The 25,244-nt window shown below is 36.3% G+C and overlaps 4 protein-coding genes, 1 non-coding gene and 1 pseudogene across 7 annotated transcripts; 3 read left to right on the forward strand and 3 right to left on the reverse strand.

Moving 5' to 3' along the window:
- Positions 1-1,119: 1,119 nt before the first annotated feature.
- Positions 1,120-4,372, reverse strand: LOC132184978 (2-oxoisovalerate dehydrogenase subunit alpha 2, mitochondrial). 2 transcript variants are annotated; one of them, XM_088518144.1, is made up of 9 exons: positions 4,047-4,372; positions 3,168-3,305; positions 2,793-2,975; positions 2,429-2,586; positions 2,223-2,322; positions 2,028-2,139; positions 1,802-1,941; positions 1,493-1,678; positions 1,120-1,384 (listed from the first exon to the last, which is right to left on the reverse strand). In XM_088518144.1, the coding sequence occupies exons 1-9, from the start codon at positions 4,305-4,307 to the stop codon at positions 1,217-1,219; spliced, it is 1,446 nt and encodes a 481-aa protein (XP_088374270.1). In that variant the 5' UTR covers positions 4,308-4,372; the 3' UTR covers positions 1,120-1,216. The 2 variants fall into 2 exon arrangements, with proteins under 2 accessions (XP_088374270.1, XP_088374271.1); XM_088518145.1 differs by having other exon boundaries at positions 3,168-3,321; positions 4,047-4,147.
- Positions 4,373-9,004: 4,632 nt separating this feature from the next.
- LOC132184628 (Pentatricopeptide repeat (PPR) superfamily protein) lies at positions 9,005-11,850 on the reverse strand. Its single transcript, XM_059598330.2, has one exon. It carries the CDS (start codon positions 11,848-11,850, stop codon positions 9,808-9,810), a length of 2,043 nt encoding a protein of 680 aa, XP_059454313.2. The 3' UTR covers positions 9,005-9,807.
- Positions 11,851-11,967: 117 nt separating this feature from the next.
- Positions 11,968-12,038, forward strand: TRNAG-GCC (transfer RNA glycine (anticodon GCC)). The gene has a single exon. It is a non-coding gene; the product is annotated as a tRNA-Gly (tRNA).
- A 326-nt stretch (positions 12,039-12,364) lies between these two features.
- Positions 12,365-15,321, reverse strand: LOC132184640 (Tetratricopeptide repeat (TPR)-like superfamily protein). Of its 2 annotated transcripts, XR_015912857.1 has the most exons (2): positions 12,912-15,321; positions 12,365-12,659 (listed from the first exon to the last, which is right to left on the reverse strand). XR_015912857.1 is itself a non-coding variant. In XM_088518317.1 (1 exon), exon 1 carries the CDS (start codon positions 15,113-15,115, stop codon positions 12,992-12,994), a length of 2,124 nt encoding a protein of 707 aa, XP_088374443.1. In that variant the 5' UTR covers positions 15,116-15,321; the 3' UTR covers positions 12,834-12,991. The 2 variants fall into 2 exon arrangements, 1 of the variants encoding a protein (XP_088374443.1); XM_088518317.1 differs by lacking the exon at positions 12,365-12,659 and having other exon boundaries at positions 12,834-15,321.
- Positions 15,322-21,290: 5,969 nt separating this feature from the next.
- Positions 21,291-23,164, forward strand: LOC132184264 (patatin-like phospholipase domain protein). The gene is made up of 2 exons (XM_059597827.2): positions 21,291-22,239; positions 22,875-23,164. Exons 1-2 carry the CDS (start codon positions 21,458-21,460, stop codon positions 22,942-22,944), a joined length of 852 nt encoding a protein of 283 aa, XP_059453810.1. The 5' UTR covers positions 21,291-21,457; the 3' UTR covers positions 22,945-23,164.
- Positions 23,165-23,979: 815 nt separating this feature from the next.
- LOC132185996 (U2 spliceosomal RNA) lies at positions 23,980-24,141 on the forward strand (annotated as a pseudogene).
- Positions 24,142-25,244: the final 1,103 nt, after the last annotated feature.

The following is a 25,244-nucleotide window of genomic DNA, read 5'->3' on the forward strand; positions in this document are numbered from 1 at the left end:
GGAAGCAGAAATGGATTTTTGTACAAGGACATTGGCATAATCATTGAGAGTGGTATTCCAATGACGTTTACTTGAGCGTTATATGTGAAGCCCATGATCGAATGAAAAAGAAGATTCCGAGGATACGAATAACAAGGGAGATATGCTTCCGGATATTCTAACAGATCAGATTAATGGCGCGAATGTTGCCGGCTTCAACAGCAGTTGACGACAAGGCTTCGACTGCTTGTGTTTGGCCAGACATGCTGACGTAGTCCGCCAGTCTTTTTGAGCCACGTCAACGTTTAGAATTTGTGGTTTTGGGACCCGCATCTCGTGGCAGACACGGCATGCGAATTGTTTTAAAACCTTTACAATTGCTCAGAAAAAAATAAGTCACTTAGCTCAATCGCAAGTGTACTATGCTTAAGAAATGAATGTTATTAATTAAAAAAAAAATTTTATCTTTTTTGTGTCGATATGTCAAAAAATAAAAAATCAGGCAAGACGGTATAGAGAATATATCAATCCTCTATCGTAATCAATAATGCTATACGGGCCCTGATGTGTCACTGTTAATCGAATTTATTCGTAAGATTTAAGAGTTAATTAACGGTGCTACATCAATAAATTTAGGGAAAAATACAAAATTAGTTCTTGTGGTTTAACCCATTTACAATTAGCTCTATGTGGTATAAAAAAGAACTCAAAGATCCCTTAAGTATACAAAAAAAATAATTTAGTCCCTACAGTCAAATTCCGCCAACTTATTTAATAGATGTGACGCTAACTTAAATATGACAAGTATCACAATTTTGTTGGCTCTAACGTTTCACTCTGTTAGAATATGTTAAGTCACTGAACGAAATTTGACTGTATGGACTAAATTGGTTTTTTGGCATACCTCACAGACTTTTGAATTCATTTTGATATCACATATTCACATGGAATTAATTGCAAATTAGATAAACCATAGAAACTAATTTTACATTTTTCCCATTGCGATAAAAACATAACTTTTAGCATTTTTTTGCGTCTTATGGTCTGTTTTTGAATACTTAGATCCCAAGGGTTAAGCTTCGCATAAACTTTATGAGGAGCTCTTTAATTAATTGGATGCCAAATTTACACCCATAAAAATGGAGGAATGTTGTTGTTGGAGTTCTTGGAACTATTTTGAAATTTTACATTTAGTAAATTGAGTGTTTGTCATGTCCTTAATTTAGCTAAGATTTTTCTAAACAGGAACATCAGATGGGTAGTCTTGGGGATGTCTCTTGATGTTTTCTCTTAGTAGTTTCTCTTGCTCTTGAAGATTTGATGGTGGATGATCATAGACATCAGAGAACAAGTCTGCAAGTGGAGGTTTTTCTGTCTTCTCTGCATTTTGAATTGCTTGCAGTACCTGCAAGAAAGAATTTTATTACATTACAAGAGAACCTTAAAAGTGGTTGTCCAATTTAATGGGAGATTGAACAAAAAAGGATTAAAGGAACATGTATTGATCGATCACCTGCTTTCTGACGCTGCTTCGAAGCTCAGATTCATCTTTGTCACTCCACCAGCCGTTCCTTTCTACCCATTTTCTATATCTATTTACAGGGTTTCGTGCCACTTTCCAGTGTTCGATTTCCTTCAATGGCCGATACTTGGTGGAATCATCGGATGTGGAGTGGTGTCCTACTCTGTATGTAAGGGCCTGAAGACATATGCCAACTATTTTAGCAAGAAAACAACTACATGAACTATAATAGTAGTAGCCCAAAAATAGAAGTGTCAACGGGAAAATAAAACCAAAAGGAATTAAGTTAATTAGTCCCACCTCGACTAAAATTGGTCTTTGTTCAGTAATAGCCATTTGCCGAGCAGAGTGAACTGCATTATATACAGCAAGAGCATCATTCCCATCCACCCGGATGCTGCGGATTCCATAACCCCGACCCCTAACGACAAGACCATCACCTGCAAAACATATATATAATTACAAAAAGAAACAAGCTGAAATATGTATGGGGATTGCAAGTTATAGAGGTAGTAATGAAGAGTACTTCGAAATTGCTCTTCTACAGGAGTGCTGATGGCCCAGCCATTGTTACGAATAATAAAAACGACAGGGGCTTCCAGAACTGCTGCAAAATTCAAAGCAGCATGGAAATCTCCCTGAAAAGTAAGTAATTAAGACACTGATGATCAGAATATGTAGACTGATAAGCCTAATTTTTCAGAGTTTACTGTGCAGTCACCTCACTGGTGGCGCCGTCTCCAGAGAAAGTGACCACACATGCCTTCTTTCCATCCATTTTAAGAGAATAAGCAACACCCACGGCTTGAGGAAGCTGTGTGCTGAAAAGCATATATGCAGTAAACGGCAATGAAGAAACAGGGTACGTAATAGCCAATAGGTGATCATGACAAACTAAAAAACGAAATGATCATGAAAACATCATACGCAATAGGGGATGACACAGCGAAGTAGTTGTGGCTCTTGGAGACATAGTGGATAGGCATCTGCCTGGCTTTCCCTGCATCAGCCATGTTTCCGAAGCACTGGTTGGCAAAGTCTTGCAGGGTGAATCCACGCCACAATAGAACTCCTGGCTCCCGGTACTGGAATTACATCAACCCTTTTGTGAGTCCTCCATTTACAAACTACAATATATATATACAAAGAAACAATTAAGGAAAGCCAGGTGATGTGCCTCGAATTCACTGAATTTTATTTCAAACTCCATAATTTCGTATTAAGTTCGTGCAAGTTTGCGAGTCGTGTAAAAAAATGTTTATCTTCAATTATACGGACATAACAAGTTTACCTGAGGCAAGACAAGATCATCTGCAGAAAGCGCAGCTGCTGATGCAATGTTAAGTGCTTCTTCACCCATTGTGGTCAAGTAAAAGGAGATTCTTCCCTGCCTCTGTGCTTCGTAAAATACGGTGTCCATCATTTGGAGGGTGACCATGTGACTATACATCTTTAATGCCACTTCCTTGCTTATCTATTGAACGCAATATACCAAAGGCAATCAAACTATTACAACCAAACTTTAAAACTTCAAAATATTTCATTTTTACGTTGTTGGACTTGGAACAATATATATGTAGCTTGTTATTTTCTGAAACTTTAAGGTTTTTTTTGTTCATGTTTGACAAGGTTCAAAAATGATATTGAAGACCAATTTAAGAGATACCTGCACAAAGTTGTTGGATAGAGTTGGCTCTCCATTGCCATCAAGAACTCGATAACAAGGTATCCTCTTATCCGCAGATTCAGAAACGAAACTCAATTCAGTTGTATATGCGACCTTCCCTCCAGGAAAATCCATGGCCTGCTCCATCAATGGACTAAAATGTGACTTGGGAAAAAGTAGAAAATATGTATGATGTGACCTGAATTCAGTTGTATATGCAACGTTCATACAAGTAGGGTTTAGGGTTTTTCCTATATCGCGACGTTCACTCCAGTCCCGTCTACTTGGCCTTTCACTAGTATTAATATGAGCCACCAATTCTAACAAAATGCAATTTTACTTAATTTGTTTTTAAAAATCGCATTTTTTAAATTAGAAGATGGCTTTAACTAAAGGTTGACTTTGACAAAAAATGGGGTATCTAAAGCGTGGACCAGGGATGGATTTCTGAGACAACATTATGGGCTTCTCACGTGGGTTGTCCAGCAAATGCATTTGACGGGTCCCAAAGCCCATAGTCTATAATGTACGTTGGTGGCCCTATATCTCCTCTATTATTATATCTTGTATGCATTGCTGCAAATAGCATGTGAAATTGAAAAAAATATATAATAAATAAATAAATTTGCAACGTGCCTCTAAAGCTTTAATTTTTGCAATGTTTCTCAATTTACATGAGGTACTTGCAATGTCTTCCTTCTACAACTCAAAATAAAAATCAGAAAAAAAAATTTTAATAAATAAAAATTAAAAAAATCAGATTTTTTTTTTTTTTTTTCATTTTTATTAGTATTATTTCTGTCATTTTTTTTGGGCGTAAATAAAAATTGTATATATAAAAAAATTAAAATAAAATAAAACAGCATATAATTAAGTTACCTGATGATCATCGTCAACCTCGTTAATGTACTGCGACTGCGAGTCGAACTCTCTTTCAGCTTCGGTGGATTTGAAACGTGGGAGAGGAAAAAACGCAGACGGTCTCCCATAGTTGTCACCAACAGGCATCGGCGAAGAAGTAGCATTTTGAATGAAAGAAGAAGTCCAATAATCCTTGCCGGAAACTCCCAATAAACCCATCTTTTTGCTCAGATGATGGGCAATGGTTCTTGACCGGAACATCACCGTCGACATCGCCATGAAAATGGTGTCTGGTTCTAGCAAAGTAGTGAACGTCGAAGAAAAAGACCCCAAGAAAGAAACAAAAATGCTTTGAGTCGGGATAAGTTCGACTCTCACACGTCTAAATAGCATTGATAGCAATTTAGCATGACGGTGACGGGAGTCGTGGAGCTTTGTTGGAGGTCTCCTTAGTCTTTTCTATTTCAATTGTATTCCTAGGTGGGGGCCACGTCAACTTCATCCTCATCTCATCTCATCTGTCTTGTGCTCCAAAACTTTTACTACATTTTATGAGTTAAATCTTTTATTTTTTGTGAATACAATTTTATTATATTTAGATTTTTAAAATAAAATCTTGATCATCATTTGTATTGTTTCACTTGAAATGGAGAGGATCTTACCTGCCTCAATAATAATTAATTGAGCTTTGATTATGATATTTAATTGTACGTTGAAAGAAGTTGCAAAACGTATGTATAACACTCGATGTGTACTGTTATATTTTTATTTTATTGTATTTAACCGATTATGCTGTTAGATTTTTAAAATAAAATCTTGATCATTAAATAATTTTTCTCTACTTGAAATAGAGAGGATTTCACTCCGCCTTAATAATAATTAATTGGGCTTTGATTTTCAATTCTTATATGTACTTAAATAATTTAACTTTTGTCGTGGAGAAAAAAAAAATTAAAAAATAAAGAATGAATAAATTTGATTATTTAATTAGAATTTAAAACTAAAATCATGAGATTATTTACAAAATATAAAGAATCTTGATCCAAATATAATATTAGAATAAAAGAAATCTATTCTTTCTATAATCAGATAATACCTATTGTATATATATGGCTATCCAATTGTAAAATGGTTCTTATCAAGTCTAACAAATCTTCTTCTTCTTCTTTTTAATTTTTTTTTTAATTTATTTTTATATGTCTACACAAGAGGAGGTGATGGATTCAAATTAATGACCTCTGCTTCATAAAGCGCGGTCTCCAACCGATGAAGCTACTCTTTAGGGACCTAACAAATCTAATTGAGAATAACTAGTTTCACTATTTTATTGATGATTGTTTTAATGCATCAATTTTATCTTTTTTGGTAACATTTTAATGTATCATTTATACCATATAAAAGTATGACATATGAGGTAAGGGAATAGGTTGAAAACTTGTTGGTTATATATGCAAATAAAAAAATGAAAAGTTACTTCCGATCATTATGGAAAAGGATCTTCTCCATTTTATTTAGTATATTTTAGAGGAGTAAAAATGTCTAAAAAATTAAAATGACAATTTTACTCTTTTGAAATGCACTAATAAGATACTCTCCATTTAATTTGAAATGGAAATAATCATATTCCTATGATTACCATGCTTGGAAAGCCATCTTGGTTTTTCACTATTTTGTTTTAATGTATCATTTATTAATATCCTATAAAAATATTACATATGGGCTAAGGTAATAGGTTGAAAACTTACCGTTCATATATCTGCAATGTATTAAGATAATAAAAAATTAAAAAGAAAAGAAAGAGAGACATGGGTATTCTTCATTAAAATATGAAAATTTAGCTCCGATCATTACCAAGCATGGAAAGCCATCTTGGCCTTTCCCTTCTTCAATGTGAACCAAACACTTGCTAAACAGGAAGCTATTAAATTGGAGGCCGGGGGATTTTCTCTCAATTGTATTGGCCGTTGAGCATATATCGGGATTTATGTAAATATTTGATAATATTCTTTCCCTAGCTAGTTTAATTTGAATACTCTCACCCTCCTGTGCAATGTTCTTAATTGGTCACTGGCTCACGTCTCTAGCCTCACTTTTGTCATTTCCCTCTTTCTTTCTTTCTTTCTTTATTATCTCATCCACCCCCTGCCCCCTTCTCTCTTTAAAAAAATAGGCATTAAAATATGTTTTGCATGCTAAAAATTAAGATGATAGAGATGAACACGAATCTTCGATCTGGTTCATCAATTTGAATGGCCATACAACTCATTCGTGGATTAGGATCTCCTGTAACAATATCTCAAATCCTATCCATTTCCTTTGTAATGAAAAACTAAAAAAATTTCATGTCATCAATACTTAGAAAAAGAAAAAAAGAAAAAGAAGAGTGATGGCCATGCAATAAATTGTGTGGGAATTGTTTAGAGGTGGTTAGCCTGTTATTGAGTGACAGTCACCCCTATTAATTGATTTAGGGGTAGTGGATTACCCTAAAACTTTTTGAGAGTGGTCGGCTGCCCTCTTAGCAACGTGTTTTGATTAACTACTCGAAAAATTGTTTTGAGTTGATAGTTTTTGGGGTCAGCCATTCCTATCAAATGGTTGGTCACCTCTAAGGGTGGTCGACGTCCCAATACAACTTCTAGAGTAATTCTCAATCACCTTCTTCCCGTTTTAAGGTATTAATGATACGAGACATTTTTAGTTGTTCATTACATAGCATAATTTCTATATTTTAAACGTTTGGAATAAATTCTATATTATGCTGCAAATGATCCAATTGGCAGCAAAGATCAAAATTTATTGTTGTCCCTTTAAAATCTAATAAGAATTTTGACTAAATGCTCATCACAAGGCTCAAAAAATCTCTACCCAACTAATTGAATATTATTATTATTATTTTCATTTTCTCAATTCTTTCCAATAATAGAACGTTTAAAGTTGGAGAATAAGTTTTATTTAAGAACGTCTTTAATATTATTTGATTCTCTTATTTAATGATACCAATTTTTTAAGTCTTATTTCAAGAATGGAATGTTGAAGAATTAAGTTTTTAGAAGAGTTAAATAATATTAATGTTTTTTTAATTACTTATTTACCATAATTATGGGTCTTAATTAAATAATATTGACTATAATTAGGCATTAAAACATTTTTAATGAAAAAATTCTTATTAATATTCATTAATTGAAGGCCCTAGATACGTTATAACCACCACATAATCCGTCTAATACAATAACTATGGCTGGCAATCTTGAACCCTACGTCATAGCCTCTTTTTTTATTTTTTTATTTTTTTTATTTTTTTTTTGTATTTTAAATCTTTTACCTCTTGTCATAAAAAAGTGAAGATTTTAGCCAATTTCACCAAAATAACCAAAAAATAATTTTGGTGAGGTAGTAAAGAATGCTCTACACGTTAAAAAGGGTTAATCAAGTTGTATATGCTTACAAATTAGTCATAGTTTAATTTTCACGGACCAAAATGTATCTGAAAGCTGATCGATTAACAAAAAGACTCAATCATAAACTCTTCGTACTTTACTATACTTTTTTTTTTTTTTTTTTTATTGAGAATGAAATAATATCAGCAATTTTTCGTACTTTACTATACTTGATATTGAGAAATGTTAAATTATTGTTTGTCCAAAAAATTTAAACTGAAAACTTGAGTTCATACAAGACGAATGTTAAATGGTGATTTAACAAGAAATAAGAAACGGGGAAATCTGAATCTAAAGACTAAAATTAGGTGAAGCTACCATGAACCTGGAAAGGAAAGCAATCCAAATAAATCTTGGATTACTTATGGTTCAGAAAAGAATAATATCAAAAACCTTGTCGTACAATGTTAAATGTTTTATCTAATCAGTGAATCATGTTCACTGAACGTGTACAAACAGAACAGCTTGCATCTGAGTGTCAGTGTGTCACTGTCTGTCACACATGTATTGATGAAGACTTATCCAATCAAAATATGGCAACTACGTTAGTGGTGGAAGACCCATATCACAATGTGAACCCCAAACATAGCCACCATTGAAGCCTCTGTTTTTTCTCCTTTTTTTTTTTCATCATTGAAGCCTCTAGTAGTTTGTCATAATCGGTGATACCTTTGCTATCAAAACCCTACTACTTCGTTCCAAAATCCAAATAAGTTTTGTTGCAACCCCATACAAGAAAGTTTACATAGTAAATCATTTGGAAACACACACCGATAGAACATATGGTCCACAAGCCCCACTTCATAATTCTCCAGTGACTTTTTATCCAACGACTCAATAATTGTGTGGTCAATGTGCAATGAGAGCATTATGAGTGCTTTAAGATGGATTGGAATCCTCTACAATTGGAGATCCCTAACAATTGATTGTCCCTACAATTGGGTAGACAATCATGAGAGGTTTCAAATGGGACTCCGTGTCTGAACACCTCCTGCTTGCTCGGGCATGTGAACCTAGTATCAGGACTTCTCACAATCCCCTACAAACTAGATTGGGGTGACTCATTCAACAATAAAAGCAATCCAATCATCAAGATTGACTGCAAAAACTCTCAGGAAATAGAAACGAGGATGCACAATTACCTCAAACTATAATGCCAAATTGATCATACCAAGGGACCAGTAAAACCGGTTATCCAGAAACAGAGTTCTGACAGTGTTTACCTCAGTTTAGAACAGTCACTATGTATGCTAAGCAACAGAAGAAATTAACACAGTTCTAAACCGAAATCAGGCCCCCCTTTATGGTCAAATTTTTTCCTTTTCAAGTGGGTAACATCTTTCAAACTATGGCTTAAGTTCAAGCATTTTAGCAATCATTTATCAGAAGCGCAAATGCCTTAAAGATGAATCAAAGTGTTTTTTTTTTCTTCTTTTTTTAACTCTTTGTACTAAAATCAACTGGATGACAAGATAAGATGTTAATATATTAGGATAAGCAGCACCAGAAGCAAGTTCAACTGTAAAGATAATCGTAAAAACTGACCTTTCATTAGTATATTGGATGTAAGACAAATAACCTGTGCACATTGATCTTCTAAGGCCTGGCATTACACAATTATGGCAACGCCATGGTTTTCTAAATAAACTCAAAAAGAAATATATCAAGAGCTGTATCAGTTAATGTGAACGTGAAGAACTCTTGTTGTCCTGCCCTTTCACTCGTCCTCCCCTTCAGCACCACTCTTTCTCACACCATTGTCAGAAATAACCTTTATCCTCTATCTCACAAATCAACAATCTCAATACCAAATAAATTTCTTTCCCTCCATGATGCTGTAATTGGTTTGTCTTAAACATATGCATGTGGCTTTTTATCCAAATCCAACTGCATCCAGTGACATTTTTATGTTCTAATGGACTTTCTTACCCGAACCAGACTCTCCCATCTGCCCCTTATCTCATATGTCCGAGCCAATACCAAATAAGGTAGAGATGACTGCGGTTCCAACTCCATCATCCTCTCAGCAACACTTTCAGTGAGTCTCAAGTCCATGAATCAGACTAGCATGAAGAATTGATCCCCTTATAAAACAACTAGGTTCATAAGGCATTGCATGTACAATGTCCATTGTTTATTTTAACTTACCAGCCCGACTCAACAACTCCACTACGCAAGCATAATGCTCATCCCCATGTCGAACTCCATATTCCTTCACCATTGATGACAAAATAATCATTCCATTATCAACAAAACTCTCATACTCGCAAGCCAATAGCACTCCAGCCAGAGTTATTCATTGCTGAGACAGAGGCTATCCATAACCAAGGTTGAGTTTATCAATTAGCCCAACTGCAACCAGGATTCTTTTGTATCTGCTTATATCTCATCAAATTTCTAATTTGTGCTGATCCTTCCCAGTCTCCGGATTTGGCACATACGCTAGATAACTGCACATAAGCACCTGAGTTCTCAGGATCAAGCATAATAATTCTCTCTGCCACCTTCTTCCCAAGAGTCTTATCTCCATGAGCCACACAGCCTCTCAACACTGATGACCACATGCTTGCATCAGCCTCAAAAGGCATCTGTTCTATAAGATTCACTGCTTCCTCAAGGCAACCAGCACGGGCAAAAAGATCAACCATGCAAGAATAGTGTTCAATCCTTGGATCAATATCATAGTCCAATTTCATTGTATAAAACCATTTCCTTCCGTCTTCGACCAGTCCACAATGATCACAGGCAGAAAGAACTGCTGTAAATGTAATAGCAGTGGGTCTAACACCAGCTTGCCTCATTTCAGTGAACAGAGTTAGCGCTTCACTTCCATGACCATTAGTAGCATAACCCATCAACATTGAATTCCAAGAAATTTCATCAGATTTCATCATCCCCTCAAATATGTTTCGCCCATTGTCAACAAAACCACACTTGCAGTAGAAATCAACAAGGGAAGTACAAATAATCTGATCAGACTCAAGCCCGATGATGGAAGCTCTAGCAAAAACCTGCTCACCAAGTACAAGTGAAGAGATGCTAGCACATGCACTGATCACACTGGCCAAGCTAAACTTGTCCATTCTCAAGTCCATCTCATTCATCTCACAAAATAGATCTAATGCTTCGACTGGACACCCATTTTGACTAAGAGCAACTATCATTGAATTCCATGATATCAAGCTTCTTTTTGGCATAGTTTTGAAAATCCATTTTGCATCTTCAATTTTTCCACAATTTGAATATACTGTGATCATAGAATTAAGTAAGATTGTGTCGTGGGCTTTGAGGTCGCTAAATAATTTGCATGCATCATAAGGGTTTCCACACTTGGAATATGCATCAACTAGAGCACTAGCAACGACAACATCATCAAGTACCCCGACTTTGCAGGCATAAGTATGCATTTGTCTACCATGCCCAAGAATGCCTAAGCTACTGCTGGCGCCCAAAACACTTGCAACTGTGGAGGAGTCTTCTTGAACTCCTTCTCTCCGCATCTTATTAAAGAGAACCACTGCTTCAGTTTCCTCATTATTATGAACACACCCAGAAATCATTGAATTCCATAACACCACACATGGATCACTTTTGCTATCAAATATTTTCCTTGCATCATCCATTCTACCACAATTTGCATAGCCTGAAATCAATGCTGATAGAGAGAAGTCATCCGGTTCCTTCAACGTATTCAGAACGTGGTTTGCACTATCCGGATCACCACACTTTCCATACATATTAACCAGAGAGCTACTCAAAACCGAGTCGAATTCCACTTCATCAATCACAATGCGTGCATGAATTTGCTTGCCACAATCAAGAGCTGCCAAATCACTACAGGCCCTAATAACAGTCGCCAATACAAATGTATCACGATGCAATACTTCAGAAGGGTCCGAACTCAAATCCTTAAAAAGCTTCACCGCTTCTCTTGCACACCCATTTCGAGCATAACCATGAATCATCGAATTCCACGCAACCCCGTTCTTCCTCGGCATATCATTAAACAAACTCCGAGCAACCTCTATCTCGCCGGCTTTTGCAAACCCCGAAACCAGTACGCTCCAGGAGAACTCGTTCTTGTGGGGCATGGAGTCAAACAACTGCAGTGACCTGTCCTTGTTCCCTGATTTCATGAACCCCTCTATCATAGTATTCCAAGAGAAACAGTTTCTCCCAGGCATATCCTCGAACACTTTCCACGCATCACTCAAGCCGCCGCACCGCACGTACATCTGCAGAAGGCGGTTTCCAAGCGTGAAAGCGGAGTTTAGAAGACCCTTTTTGAGAAAGAGGAGGTGTAGCTGTCTTCCTTGGTTAATCGAACGCTGGGTATCACAGGATTGGAGTAGGCGGAACAGGGAATGCAGATCAAGCTCCATCAAGAAGGAGACTACTGAGTACTGGCGGCTGTCTAGAAAATAGATGGTTGTCAACTTGTCAGCATAATTTTATTTTATTAAGTTATATATTTACTTTCAGCTATGTAGTTTCATCCAGCACCAGTGGTCTAGTGGTAGAATAGTACCCTGCCACGGTACAGACCCGGGTTCGATTCCCGGCTGGTGCATTTTTCCTTCCTTTTTGAGACTTTGTCATCAGAGGTAGGACCTCAGTCTGAAAGGAAAAACCTTTTTTTTTTTTTTTTTTTTCCCAATTTAGCCATATCCATTAGCTAAAAACATTTTCCGTATTTGACTGTCCTGAAAATTTTTTTGAAAACATTTTTCGCTACAATAAATTAAGTGATAAACCATGAGCAGAAAGTGGTGCAATATGTGCAAAAATGAAGGGCAACCATTTAACACTCGCCTCGATATAGAGAAGCAAAGCACACATGAAAACCCACAGAAACCAAACTCAAGTTGAAGAACCATTTCTTATTTTCTTCCACCCTCAAACTCTTTCACCAAACCATCCCTTTGCTCTTCTCTATACAGCAAAGAGAGAGCGACCCATTTGACATTCTTTGAAGAGCTTCTAAGCAAAGAGGGAGAGATGGCAGGTGCAAGAAGGGAAGTGATCAACGGAGGGAACTTGTGTCGGAGGTTTTCTGGCCGTCTGATATACCCAAGAGAGGCCAGGTGGCTATAAGGTTGGGCTTGGTTCACTCTTTCTCTTCTATCTTCTCTCTTAGTGGCCGTGCTGGACGACGTGGTGGTGCTCACTTTTCTTGATTCAGCTGCCTGAGCTAACTTTGATAAGTTAAGAGAGAGAGAGAGAGAGAGAGAGAGAGCTTGTTCATATAACTGTCATAAAAGAGGATGTACAAGGTGTCTTGTAGTTTGTAGTCTTGTAGATTTATTGGTTCTTTTGTTTTCATCTCTTATTATGTTCGTTAGTAATACATGTGCTACCTTTCGAGGAAATAAAATTGAACAAAATTCACCAATATATGAACTGCAACATCCTTTGAAGAAAGTATGGAAGCAAATGACTTTACCTCTATCTACAAATTGCAATTTAGGACTCAGAACCCAAAATGCGGGAGCAGCTCCTTTAAATCTGCACTTAGAGTGATTACTACCTCTCTTTATCCATAATCTGGAATTTTAATGGAATTGAAGGATTCAATTCACTAAGTCGTTCAGCAGCCCATTCTCCCAACCTCAAGTACCCATATTTTCTACAAGCATGGAAGATTCTTGTCAACATTGGAACAGTTGGTTCAAATGCCATACTCTTAACAAAATTCTCAAGCTCATCCATGTGTCCATACCGACAATAGAGTTCAATCATACACTCATAGTGCTCCAACCGAGGCATGACACAATACTCATTGCTCATTGAATTAAAATACTGCGTTCCCAACTCAACTAGGCCTTCATATATACAAGCAAGCAAAATGCCTTGAAAGGTGACATGGTCTGGCTTTATACCTTCCTCCTCCATTAATCCGAACAATTCAAGTATCTCCCTACCTCTTTGATTGTGACAACATCCAAAAATTATGGAGTTCCAAAGAATCACATCCCGCGAAGCTGTCTCTTTAAAAACCATGAGAGCATACAGAAGACAGCGACATTTTGAGTACATGTCTACTAACGCTCCTCTGATCACAATATCCATCTCATAACCATGTCTAATCATAAATCCATGAATTTGTTTGCCATGCTCAAGAGCAAAAGTATTTGCACAAGCTGCCAAAAGAGTTCCAAATGTAAACTTACTTGGTCTTGTCTCCCACTGCATCTCTGAGAAAATTGCCATAGCTTGTTCACTCAAGCCATGACGAGCATAGCTGGTCAACAAAGCATTCCAAGAAACACTATCCCTCCATTGACATATTTGGTAAAACCAAACCCTGGCACTTCTCAAGTTCCCACATTTACCGTACATGTCAAGAAGGGCATTGCCAACAACAAGATTGGAAAGGAAACCATTTCGGTAGACGAAACCATGAGCCTGTTTTCCCACTTCAACATCTGAAAGGGCAGCACACACGTTTAGTATCAACCCAAGCGTGACATGGTCAATGTGCTTAGTTGTATTGCGCATCAAAAATACAAAATTCAAGGCCTCTTCCCATTGGAGGGAACGGGTGTACCCTGCCAACATAGCATTCCAGGAAATCACATTGCGTTCAGGCATCCGATCAAAAAGCACCCTTGCCTCCCCAGTTTTCCCACTCATTGCATACGCTGACACAATTGAAGTCCAAGAAATCAAATCTTTTGAACCTGGCTGTTCAAATACCCCACGAGCATTCTCTAATTTTCCACATTTGACATACATATCCATAAGAGAGCTTGAAACAACCTCGTTATTTTCAAAACCCATTTTAATTGCAACTCCATGAATTTGCATCCCCGCCTCTAGTGCAGATATACTTGAACAAGCAATAATTGCATTAGAGAATGTAAAATTCAAAGGCCGAACAGCTGACCGAAACATATGGAAAAACATAAATACTGCCTCTTTTCCATCACCCATATCCAGATACCGCCTCACAATCACATTCCAAGAAACAGCAGTTGGATTCTTGATCTCATCAAACATTCTGCGTGCGTCATTAATAAACTGACATTTCCCATATACATCAACAAGTGAACTCTCCAAAATTACATTCCCAGAAAACCCATATTTCATAATAAGGCCATGAATTTGTCTCAAAAGAGAGAGCGCCAAAACCGCACCGCAAGACCCAAGAACACTGGCGAACGTGACCTCACTCGCAAATACTCCCGATCTATTCATCTCTGAAAACAATGACAATGCCTTCTCAGGGCACCCACCTCGTGCGTACGCTGTAATCATAGCATTCCAAGATCCCCCATCTCTATGAGGCATTTCCTCAAACAGCTCCCTTGCATCCACCAAGCATCCACATTTGCTATATGCCTCGATTGCCCGGTTCAAGAGAAAGACCGGCGGTGTGGGAGAGAACGTGACCAAATGGGACTCGACCTTCCGGACCTCGACGATGGCTAGATTTGTTGAACAGATTCGGAAGAGACGCGCGTAAAGGGGATAAGAGACGGGTACTGGAGCAGCAAAGAGAACAGAAACGGCTTCTCGGAGACGACCCGCTACGAGGTGAGATCGGATTGCTTTGGTCAAGGCTCTGGCGCTGCCGGGTTGGGTTTGGAACTTGTGGGTTCGACTGTACAGAAGACGGTTGACTACAGAGGCTGCACTCACACCCATGTAACAGTTAAAGAAGAAATGGCTGGAAATTCAAATATTCAAATGCTGGACCATTATATATAGTAGAGGAGAGAAAGATTGAGTGGGTCTTGGGCCTGCCCTTTGGTGCCAAGGCATTGCTGCAGTTTTTATTCAACCTTGACGGTGCATAACGGCTAGATTAAGTTCTCAAAGTTAATATACTTTTATGTATACATGTCTCCATGTTCTTTGTTTGTGACGATAGAAGACATTTGAAAGGAGAAGATCCTATTCCATTTAAGGAGGGGAGTCATATATGGAAAAGAGAGAAAATAATGGAGGCGTATGTAATGAAACAGGATCCTCTCTAGTCTATTTAAGAGAAAAAGAATATCCAGTTAATGACCAAGATCTTTTTGACTGAAGAGGATTCGAATTTGTCTGTAATGTCAACTCACACCAAATTATTACTTTAAATCAATACCCAAGATCTTTTCTCTAGTCTATTTTAGAGAAAAAGAATATCTAGTTAATGGCCAAGATCTTTTGGACTAAAGAGGATTCAAATCCGTCTGTAATGTCAACTCACACCAAATTATTAGTTTAAATCAATACCTAAGTGTATGCATTGTATGGTCCTCAAGGAATAGCTCAATCAACTATGAATCATGTCTCATGAAGCGGAGGTCACTAGTTCAAATCTTCCCTCCCCTTTTCTTTTGTGTTTCATAACGTACTTAGCATCAGAGTTTGGAGCGATCAAATCATGACTGTTAATTTTTGACAATTATAATGATACAATCTAGTTATTTGATTTGATTGTATGATGCTTTTAAGGTAGATCTAACTGTTAAATATTTGTGTTACCATTAGTAAAGTCAACTATACGATTAAATTAAGTTTTATTTAACGGTTAAAATTAAGAAATTGTTATTGACAGTTATAATTTAAGTTTTAACACTTATAATTAAATAATCGTTAATTATATATGTGTCTATTAATATGGAATAATCGAGTTTTAATGGAAATTGACTTAATAGTTATTTTTGGTTAATTTCAAGAATACATAAACATACATTAAAATTTCTAAATTGACACCATATATAGCTCACTTCAAATCAATTTTTAAACACATTGAAATTTTCTCTTCTTCTATCATTCTCAAAATCCTTCAACAATTTTAAAATTCATCTTTTATCTCATTACTATAATAGAAACTTTGAAAGTTTTGGTTTTGTTTCGTTTTGTACCAAACGCAATTAAATTTAAGAGGTTTTTTGAGCTCCATTGTAACATGGACAAGTGCTTGCTATAACCAAATGCACGCCAATTGGTCATAATTGGTGGGATCAAATTGTTTAGTTATAAATATTATCCATTTATCCAAATTGCTATAACAAAAAGTCTACTGATATATGCCAGAGAAAACCAACGATCAAATTGATTCTTGGCCTCTAAGTTTATGAACCATAAGATGGCTGTTGACTTGATGCTAGAGATGTTCAATAAGATATATGGATTAGATTTGAGAAATTCACTTAATAAAATATTTTAAGAAATCTAGACAATCATGATCTATTCAGAAAAATCAAAGTCGAATAGGAATGACACTAATCTAATCTTGCTATTAATTTATAATAATGGAAAAGGATGTTGACTAGGACTAGAGATCCATTCTAAATGCTCCAAAGAAAATCCTTAATTTTATATTATTATTTTCCTCTTATTTTTTATTTATTTTTTTTGGTCACGATCGACGTCGACCAGGACTAAAGAGCCATTAGTTCTAGTCTTCTAGATCATTGCTCCAAGCATTATCGTGACTTTTTAATTTGTCTCGTCTTTTCGTTGGGCATACTCTTCTAGATGAATATATATATATATATATATATTTCTTGTGGAAAACCTGTATGCAACAGATTTTTGACACCTAATAAATACATTATTTTCCTTGACTTTTCGAGCCCTTGCAGGCTGGTCTCCTTAACGTACGGTGAACAAATATAATTTTGAGTTCTTGTAGACTATCCTCAACCACAAAAAAATACTAATAAGATACTCGCAGCACATATTGTTGCCCCCATATCTTTATAGGCTGACATTATTTATTATTATTATTATTAGTTCTGATCTAATGACCTTGGACTACTCTCCAAGGAAACTTTCATTTTAAGTTTGCAATCTCTAGATGAAAAGCAATAGACATTTGGTGGCTCAAGTTGAATATAATTTCTACGATCAAGTTGATAGTTGAGTTAGTAAATTAAGCAGCAGGGGATAAGGTTTAATTTTTCCCTCATTTATTCTTAGTAGTCACGGGTTCGAACTAGCTTACGATAGTAGTCCGTGAACCAGATGCTATTAAGAAGGAGCTTTACCAATTTACACTTTAGTGGAGCTGTGGTGACAGACTCGCCTTCTCAGCCAGTAGCTATGACTTAAACCGAACATTCCACAGCTAGTGGGAACCACGATGGTCACGTCCAAGGAGAAAAATTACACTATTTGCTCCTTCCCGCCTTTCGCTTAGGAAAAAAAAAAAAAAAAATTGAATATAATTTCTCCCTATTTATTTGGAGTCTTACATATTTAATGATAAATTTTTTTGTTCACGGTACAAAGATGTACAAAAAAATGAAAAAAAAAAAGAAAAAAAAAAAAGGGAAGCAAGAGAATGATTTTTATTATTTTTTCTTAGATATAGGGTTTCTAAATGTACACTGACTTTTTTATTTTTTATTTTTTTATGGAACCAAAATATATAGGGATATTAGTTGAACTCTTGAAGAGCCTTCTTTTAGGTATACGATAATATGAAGCTTTAAGAATCTCCAAGCAAATTTCTGTATCCAAATTAAATAGTCATGGTTAGGTGTGCGCATGCGGATACAAATGCGATTATTTACAATATAATTGGTGAGAATCTATAAAATTAGTCATTAATAAATATTTATCTTATGTAATTAAAAAGGAAATCCTAATTTAAAAACCGACCTTCCGCGAGACTTAATAAATTTGTATTTTATAGAAGAATTAGAAAGATGAAACTACAAATCGGAATCCATAGAATCATAAGAAGAGCATAGTATATAGTTTGAGAGAAGAAGAGATGACATAAGGATAACAAAGTTAACGGAGTTAAAACTGATTTCAGCCGTTAAAGTTAATTAAAAGTCACACGTGAGATACACATGTTTTTGAAGACACTTAACAATCTATTAAATGGAATTTGTAGCTAATTATTTTTGTCCTTATCTAGAATATAGAGAATCTTATTTGCGTGCCGGTGATACTCCAACTACATATTTAATGTTTTATTACGAGGATAATGTCAAAAGCATTGGAATATAGTACATCTCCAAAATACTATATTGGCAGAACTGTTGTAGTTTGTTTTGTTTATTCTGGAAAGATGGCTGGAATAATACAGGAAAGATTTGACAGGTATTGGGGACCAACAAATAAAAAAAAAAAAAAAAAAAAAGCTAATTAAAACCAAACCCTAGTCTATATGATAGGAAAATAGAGAAAATAGATCGTTTGGTAAATTGGTACAACAATATTTACCCCGCTAACCCCACAAATAATTGGATCAAAATCCACTTGAAAAAAAAAAATCCACTGATAAATTAATGAATGATTCCACTTTACAAAAGCCTGTGATTGATCAATTTTAGTGCTTTGTTTTTTTTGGATTTCGTCCGAGTCCTCCTAAGAGACAAATTAATGTCATGTCTTGTTGCAAAGTTTGTTAAAAGAATTGTGATCGGGCCCAATATTTAGAGTAATGCATTGTATAATAACTTTAATCACAACCGTCAATTTCAAATGAACGATTCAAATTATACCACGTTCTTTAAAATTTAAACCTTTATCTGTTTAACTTTAGCCATCACTTTCACCAACTTTATTACCTTTCTTATTTTTGACTGTTGCGTTGCCATGCTTGTCTTCCACCATTTATTTGACTATTCTAGAGGTGACTTGATCACTTTTAACTAACGTTTAAGAGTAGTCAAGTCATCTCTGTACCTAAAATGGATGAGATCGGCTCCAATATTTAGAGTATTGCACTATATAATAATTTTAATCTTAACCGTTCATTTTAAATGAATGATTCAAATTATACCACATTATTTAACACTTAAACTTCCATCTTTTGAACTGTAGCCACTACTCTTACCAACTTTTTTACCACCCTCACTGTTGTATTGTCACTATTTGTCTTCCACAATTTATTTTAACTGTTCTGGAAGTGACTTGGCCACTCTTAACTAATGTTTGAGAGTAGTCGAGTCATCTCTATCCCTAGAATGGATGAGACCGGGCCCAATATTTAGAGTATTGCACTATATAATAACTTTAATATCAACCGTTCATTTTAAATAAATGATTCAAATTATATCATAAGAAGAAAGTTAAACCTCTATCTTTTCAACTGTAGCCACTACTCTCACCAACTTTATTACCATCCTCACTGCTGCATTGTTACTACTTGTCTTCCACAATTTCTTTTAACTGTTCTGAAGGTGACTTGGCTACTCTTAACTAATGTTTGAGAGTAGTCGAGTCATCTCTATCCCTAGAATTGATGAGACCGGGCCCAATATTTAGAGTATTGCACTATATAATAATTTTAAACTCAACCGTTCATTTTAAATGAATGATTCAAATTATACCACATTATTTAAAATTTAAACCTCTATCTTTTCAACTGTAGCCACTACTCTCACCAACTTTATTACCACCATCACTGCTGCATTGTCACTACTTGTCTTCCACAATTTCTTTTAACTGTTCTAGAGGTGACTTGGCCACTCTTAACTAATGTTTCAGAGTAATCGAGTCATCTCTATCTCTATAATGGATGAGACTAGGCCCAATATTTAAATTATTGCACTATATAATAACTTTAATCTCAACCGTTCATTTTAAATGAATGATTCAAATTATACAACGTTATTTAAAACTTAAACCTCTATCTTTTCAACTGTAACCACTACTCTCACCAACTTTATTACCATCCCCACTATTGCATTGTCACTACTTGTCTTTCACAATTTCTTATAACTGTTCTGAAAATGATTTGACTACTCTTAACTAATGTTTGAGAGTAGTCGAGTCATCTCTATCCCTAAAATGGATGAGACCGGGCCTAATATTTAGAGTATTGCACTATATAATAACTTTAATCTCAATTGTTCAATTTAAATGAATGATTCAAATTATACCATATTATTTAAAACTTAAACCTCTATCTTTTGAATTATTGCAACAACTTTCACCAGACTTTAGGTCGCTTTTCACCTTGCATCTGAAAGTATTTTCAATTGATCACTTATTTTGTCTTTTATTCGGATCAATAATGAGAAAAAAAAAACCCAATAATAACCCTTTTTTCTCTTAAATTAGAAAAAAATAAAAAAATAAAATCAAACAATCAAGCAACCCACTTCAAAGACAAGTGGACCTCACTGAACTTCACTTCTACTTCAACCAAGTCTAAATCAGTAACTTCACTTCACTAGGATTATACTTTTCAGCAGTGGGTTTGCTTTTCCATCACTAGTTTTAACAGTGTGTCGTTTTCTTCTTAAAGGCTACACTCATACTCACAATTCACAAACTCCTGACACGTAACTGCGACGGCAACCCAACCATGATTGTCACCCAGGGCATCATCTAAAATGATGAAATGGTCCCTATTATTCACTTCTTACTGCATCCTCTATGTGGTAATAATTCCAGTCAAATTATTTTTTTTGAAAACAGGAAAAGTTATCACTTGGGCATGAAGTTTTGTAACACCCAAGTAAAGATCTTTAAGGAATGAAGAGAAGAGTACAGGGACAGTATAATTAACAACCATGGGATCCCAAAATCCCACAAACTTTTGTATTATCTTTCTGTGTTTAAAACTTAAAAGCGACCTAATACATATTAAAACAAATAATTAAGTATTTAACAACCTCCCGTGGGACACGCAATAAGATATTTTGCCCTTTGCAGAAAAGTCGCAGCGTGGAGGGGGACATGCTAGCCTTTTCCTTCCGCATAAAAAGAAGACAAAAGCCAAAGCTCCTCATTCCTCAAAAGACAGAATAAAGAAAAAAAGAAAAAAAAGGATGAGAAAGAGATGGCCGTCCATCTGCTTCATCTAGAACTTCTTGACTTTTATGAGCCTAAAAGCTTCCCGTGAGAGCCTAATTAAAAGCTTAGTTGCCAAGAAAATGACAAGAAGACCATAAGGGTCGGTGATGATAATTTCCCCTCAACCTACCTCTCCCCCACAGAAACCACAAACGCACACGTACCCTTCTCTCTCTCTCTCTCTCTCTCTCTGTCTCCCATTTCTTCCCCTCAGTTTTCCCAGAAAAAGCCATGCTTGATCCTGGCAATCGTACTAGTTCCTTGAGTGACAGTTACGGCGGTTATGAAGCCCGCAGCTATGGTTCCCGGGCTCGAAAAACCGCCCAAAACTACTCAAAATACAATAGCTGGAATGGGAATGGCATGGAAGTGCGATTGGCACCAGAAATGAAGGCGATCGATGACTCCGGCATTTGCTCGCCGCCTTTGTGGACAACAAGTCCGCCCAGAAGCCCGCAGCACCGGGCGGCGAACCACTACCGTAGCCTCTCTCCAACATCGAGAACCCAAGCCATTGTCAGAGGCCAGAAGGAGCTCATGGACATGGTACGGAACATGCCGGAGGCCTGCTACGAGCTTTCGCTGAAGGATCTTGTCGAGCAGCCCTTCGTTGAAGCCCGACAAGAAACTGTGCCGGAAGAGAGGCCTTTGTATAGGAGGGAGAGCAGCAAGAAGATGAGTGATAAGAGGGTGCAAGCGAGAAGAAGTACCGGAGGCATAGATGGTGGTGGGCTTTACCTTAAGATGGGCTTTCCGTTGTCTTTAGGGTCTAGGAAGAGTAAGCAGAAAAATGATCAGTCGGTGACAAATTCAAGTGCAAAAGTTTCCCCCAAGTCTCCGGTAATGGATGGATCTGTAAAGGGTTCTGTAGATAAGGAGTGGTGGAAGAAGAGGTTTTCGGTGTCCGGAGAGAGTGAAAGTGGTGGGTCGAGTAGCAACAGTGGAAGCATGAAAAGCAGCGGCAGCAGCAGTAGCAGAAGCAGCAGCATCAGAAGCAGAAGCAGCAACAGCAGGTATCTTACATTTTACAACTCAAAACTTTTAACACTAATTTATGTTTCAGTAACATCTACCGGCCATTAATGTCTAGAATTAATATGCTTTTCTGATAGATTGCCCCAAAAATGCTACCATCAAAGGCTTTGAATTTTGGAGCTTAATGAAAAGCAGAGGAATCCTGTTTTTATATATCTCATTGAACGTACTTTGCAGAAAAAAAGAAATGATCAATTGCTTATGCTTTTTGCAAATTCAAGTTTATTTGAAAATATTGTGTAAAGAATTCCATGTCTGTCAGTAGAACAACTTGTAACTCTGATCAATCAGTTAGATTCTGCTCTGGCCAAACCCATAATTCACTGCATAATTCAAATCATAGAAAAGGTTCCGGGATGATGGTTTAGTCGATAAGCATTCAAAGCTGATAAAGCTTGTCGGGTTTGGAATTTTGCGAAATTTGTAAATAATGTGGACCCCCATTACTTACAAATATTGGTTTGAAAACTCAGGTAGGTAGTAGGAGCCACATCTGTTGGGGAGATAATTTATTCTTTAGAGAGTTTTTTTAATGGGATTATAATATAAGATTTTGGAACTCCACTCCACTCAACTCATAAAGCTGACATTTATGTGCTTGAATGTAATGCAGGGATGGGAGTGGTGGTTGCTGGTCCTTCTTTCGCACCAAGAAAAGCAAAATCCAGATGCAGAGTAATTGAGCTGCATGGAAGACAAATAGGAGTTCAATATATGAATATCCATGTAGTTTTCACTGCAATAATGTTTAGGTACAGTGGAGGGAGTATACAAGATTATCACAACAAAAGCTTGCAACTTGGTATAATTAATTATATTCTCAACAGATTTTCAAAGTGTGTATCTTTTTCTCCTTTTTTCTGTTTCCTTATATTGTAAAGCGACGAGTGTTGGTTTTGGTTATAGGGCTTCTTAATTTGTTCTTCAACTGTCTCTGATGAGTTCAAGTTCAAATAGTTATTGAGGGCTTCCATTCTTGTGATTAACAGAACTTGATGAGTAATCTTTCAGCATAGCATTACAATCAAAAACTTAAAACTATTCTTGCTTTTGGTGATTTTAGCTTCGGCAGTAGAGGTAGATTGATTAGTCATTGTGAGAGTAACATGGTATCAAAGATAAGGTTTTGGGTTCAAATCTTATCTTCATCATTTGTTTAATAAGAGAAAGTTTGAGTCACACATGAGGAGAAGTGCTAAAATATTAATTAAATAATTAATCAACCTTTTATTAGCTTAAACAGCAATTAGAAAAGATCTCAAATAGTTTTTCAGAGGGAGCCAGAGTTTTTCAGAGGAGTAGTTAAGGTCGTTGACATTAACATTAAAAAAAAAATTAATGTCTAGTGATGGTAATGTGGCTCCTTTCAAGCCTTTGGATATTTTTCTTGTACACATGACATCCTCAATGACGCCCACCCATTCCTTCTGGTAACCTGATGAATTCACTATTCCTCACGCCTACTTGCAAATAGCTTCTCTCTCTGAACAAAATGGAATAACTATGATGGGATCCTGGGGGTTCTAGCTGTGTTCCCTTTTCATATGAAGGTACCAGTAGGTAGAACAAAACGAAAGAATGTAGATGCCAATCAAACAGTGCTATTAATTACCACGGCCACAAAGATAAAGCAGAACCACAAGTCCCACATCGTGGAAGCGAGAAGAAGAGAAAGTGAAACTGAAACATTTAAACCAGAACCAAGTGTAGGGTCAAGCATACCTTTCTCGGCCTTTCGGCTAAGATCAAGGGTAGTATCTGATGCGTGGCCCAATGGGCCAAATGATATTAGATTTATTTTTCCCGGGAGAGTGCCCACAACAGTAGCTTGCTACTGGGCGGCACTTGAGCGTATGTAGATTTTAGTGTACGGATCATCATTGCAGGGTTTGGACGGCCTCAAGCTTGGCTCTGGTGGTTCCAAGCCTACTGGGTTTGGGATTAGTAAATATGTCAATCAGTCAATGAAAAGTATTTAGATGTATCATCACTCGGCCCATAGACAGGCCTTGCTTTGCTTGATTTTCTTAGTAGGTTTTGGCGCCTTTCTTGAGGCTCTCAAAAAATGATGTGGTTATTAAAATTATTATTTGATCAAAATTTAATAATAATTAATTATAAGTTCAATGATGATTTAAATAGTTATATCATTCTTAGAGGGACTTAAGAAGAACACAAGAAGAAGAACTTGTAACATTACTAGAATATTATGTGTGTTGAAATATATGTCTCGACTCTTGAATTACTATTGAAAGAATGAGGTTAGAGGAAGGAAGAAAGCCTGGTTTTGGGTCTCTTCTAAAGCAGTACCACAGCTTCAATTCCTGCACGCCATTGTCTCTCCTTCCATATCTAATTTAAGCATCTTTTATTTTGTTTCGTCCCGGAAAATAAAGTCAATGGGAAGGAATGGATTGTTTTGAAGCTAACAATAATTATGTGGGACAGTGGGAGCACGCAGCTGTCAAGCTAAGCAGCAGAAGTGACGATGCCCATTGCCCAACCATACAATAAAAGGGGAAGAAAAAAAAGAAGTGAAAAGCCAACCCACTTTGGTGGGCTCAGCAAAGATTGGGCAACAAATGTTAGAGATAATTATCATCATCATTTTTATTATTTTGTTATTTATTATGATCAAAAGTCAAAACAAGGCTTTCTTTTGAAATCCCATGTAGAAAGTCTATAGACACCTTTGACACGGAACAACCACGTTCAATCAAAATTGGCCACATGTCATGGGGACGTATTTTCTTTGATGGAAATTTGTTATATAATTTTCACGAACGAGAGAAAAATATTTTACATCAATTTCAATTTTTCTTCTCAATTATAATGATTCCCTGCCTCGGGTATATCCGTATATCTCACTAGTCAGAGATTCTCTCCAAATTTTCCAATAAACTTATTGCGAATTTTCCTTGTGATGATGCTAATTATTCAACTTTAGATATAAAAATATGTAAACTCAGCATGAATATTAGTC

Source organism: Corylus avellana, chromosome 7 (assembly GCF_965113065.1).
Source record: "Corylus avellana chromosome 7, dhCorAvel1.hap1.2, whole genome shotgun sequence".
Taxonomy (NCBI): Eukaryota; Viridiplantae; Streptophyta; class Magnoliopsida; order Fagales; family Betulaceae; genus Corylus; species Corylus avellana.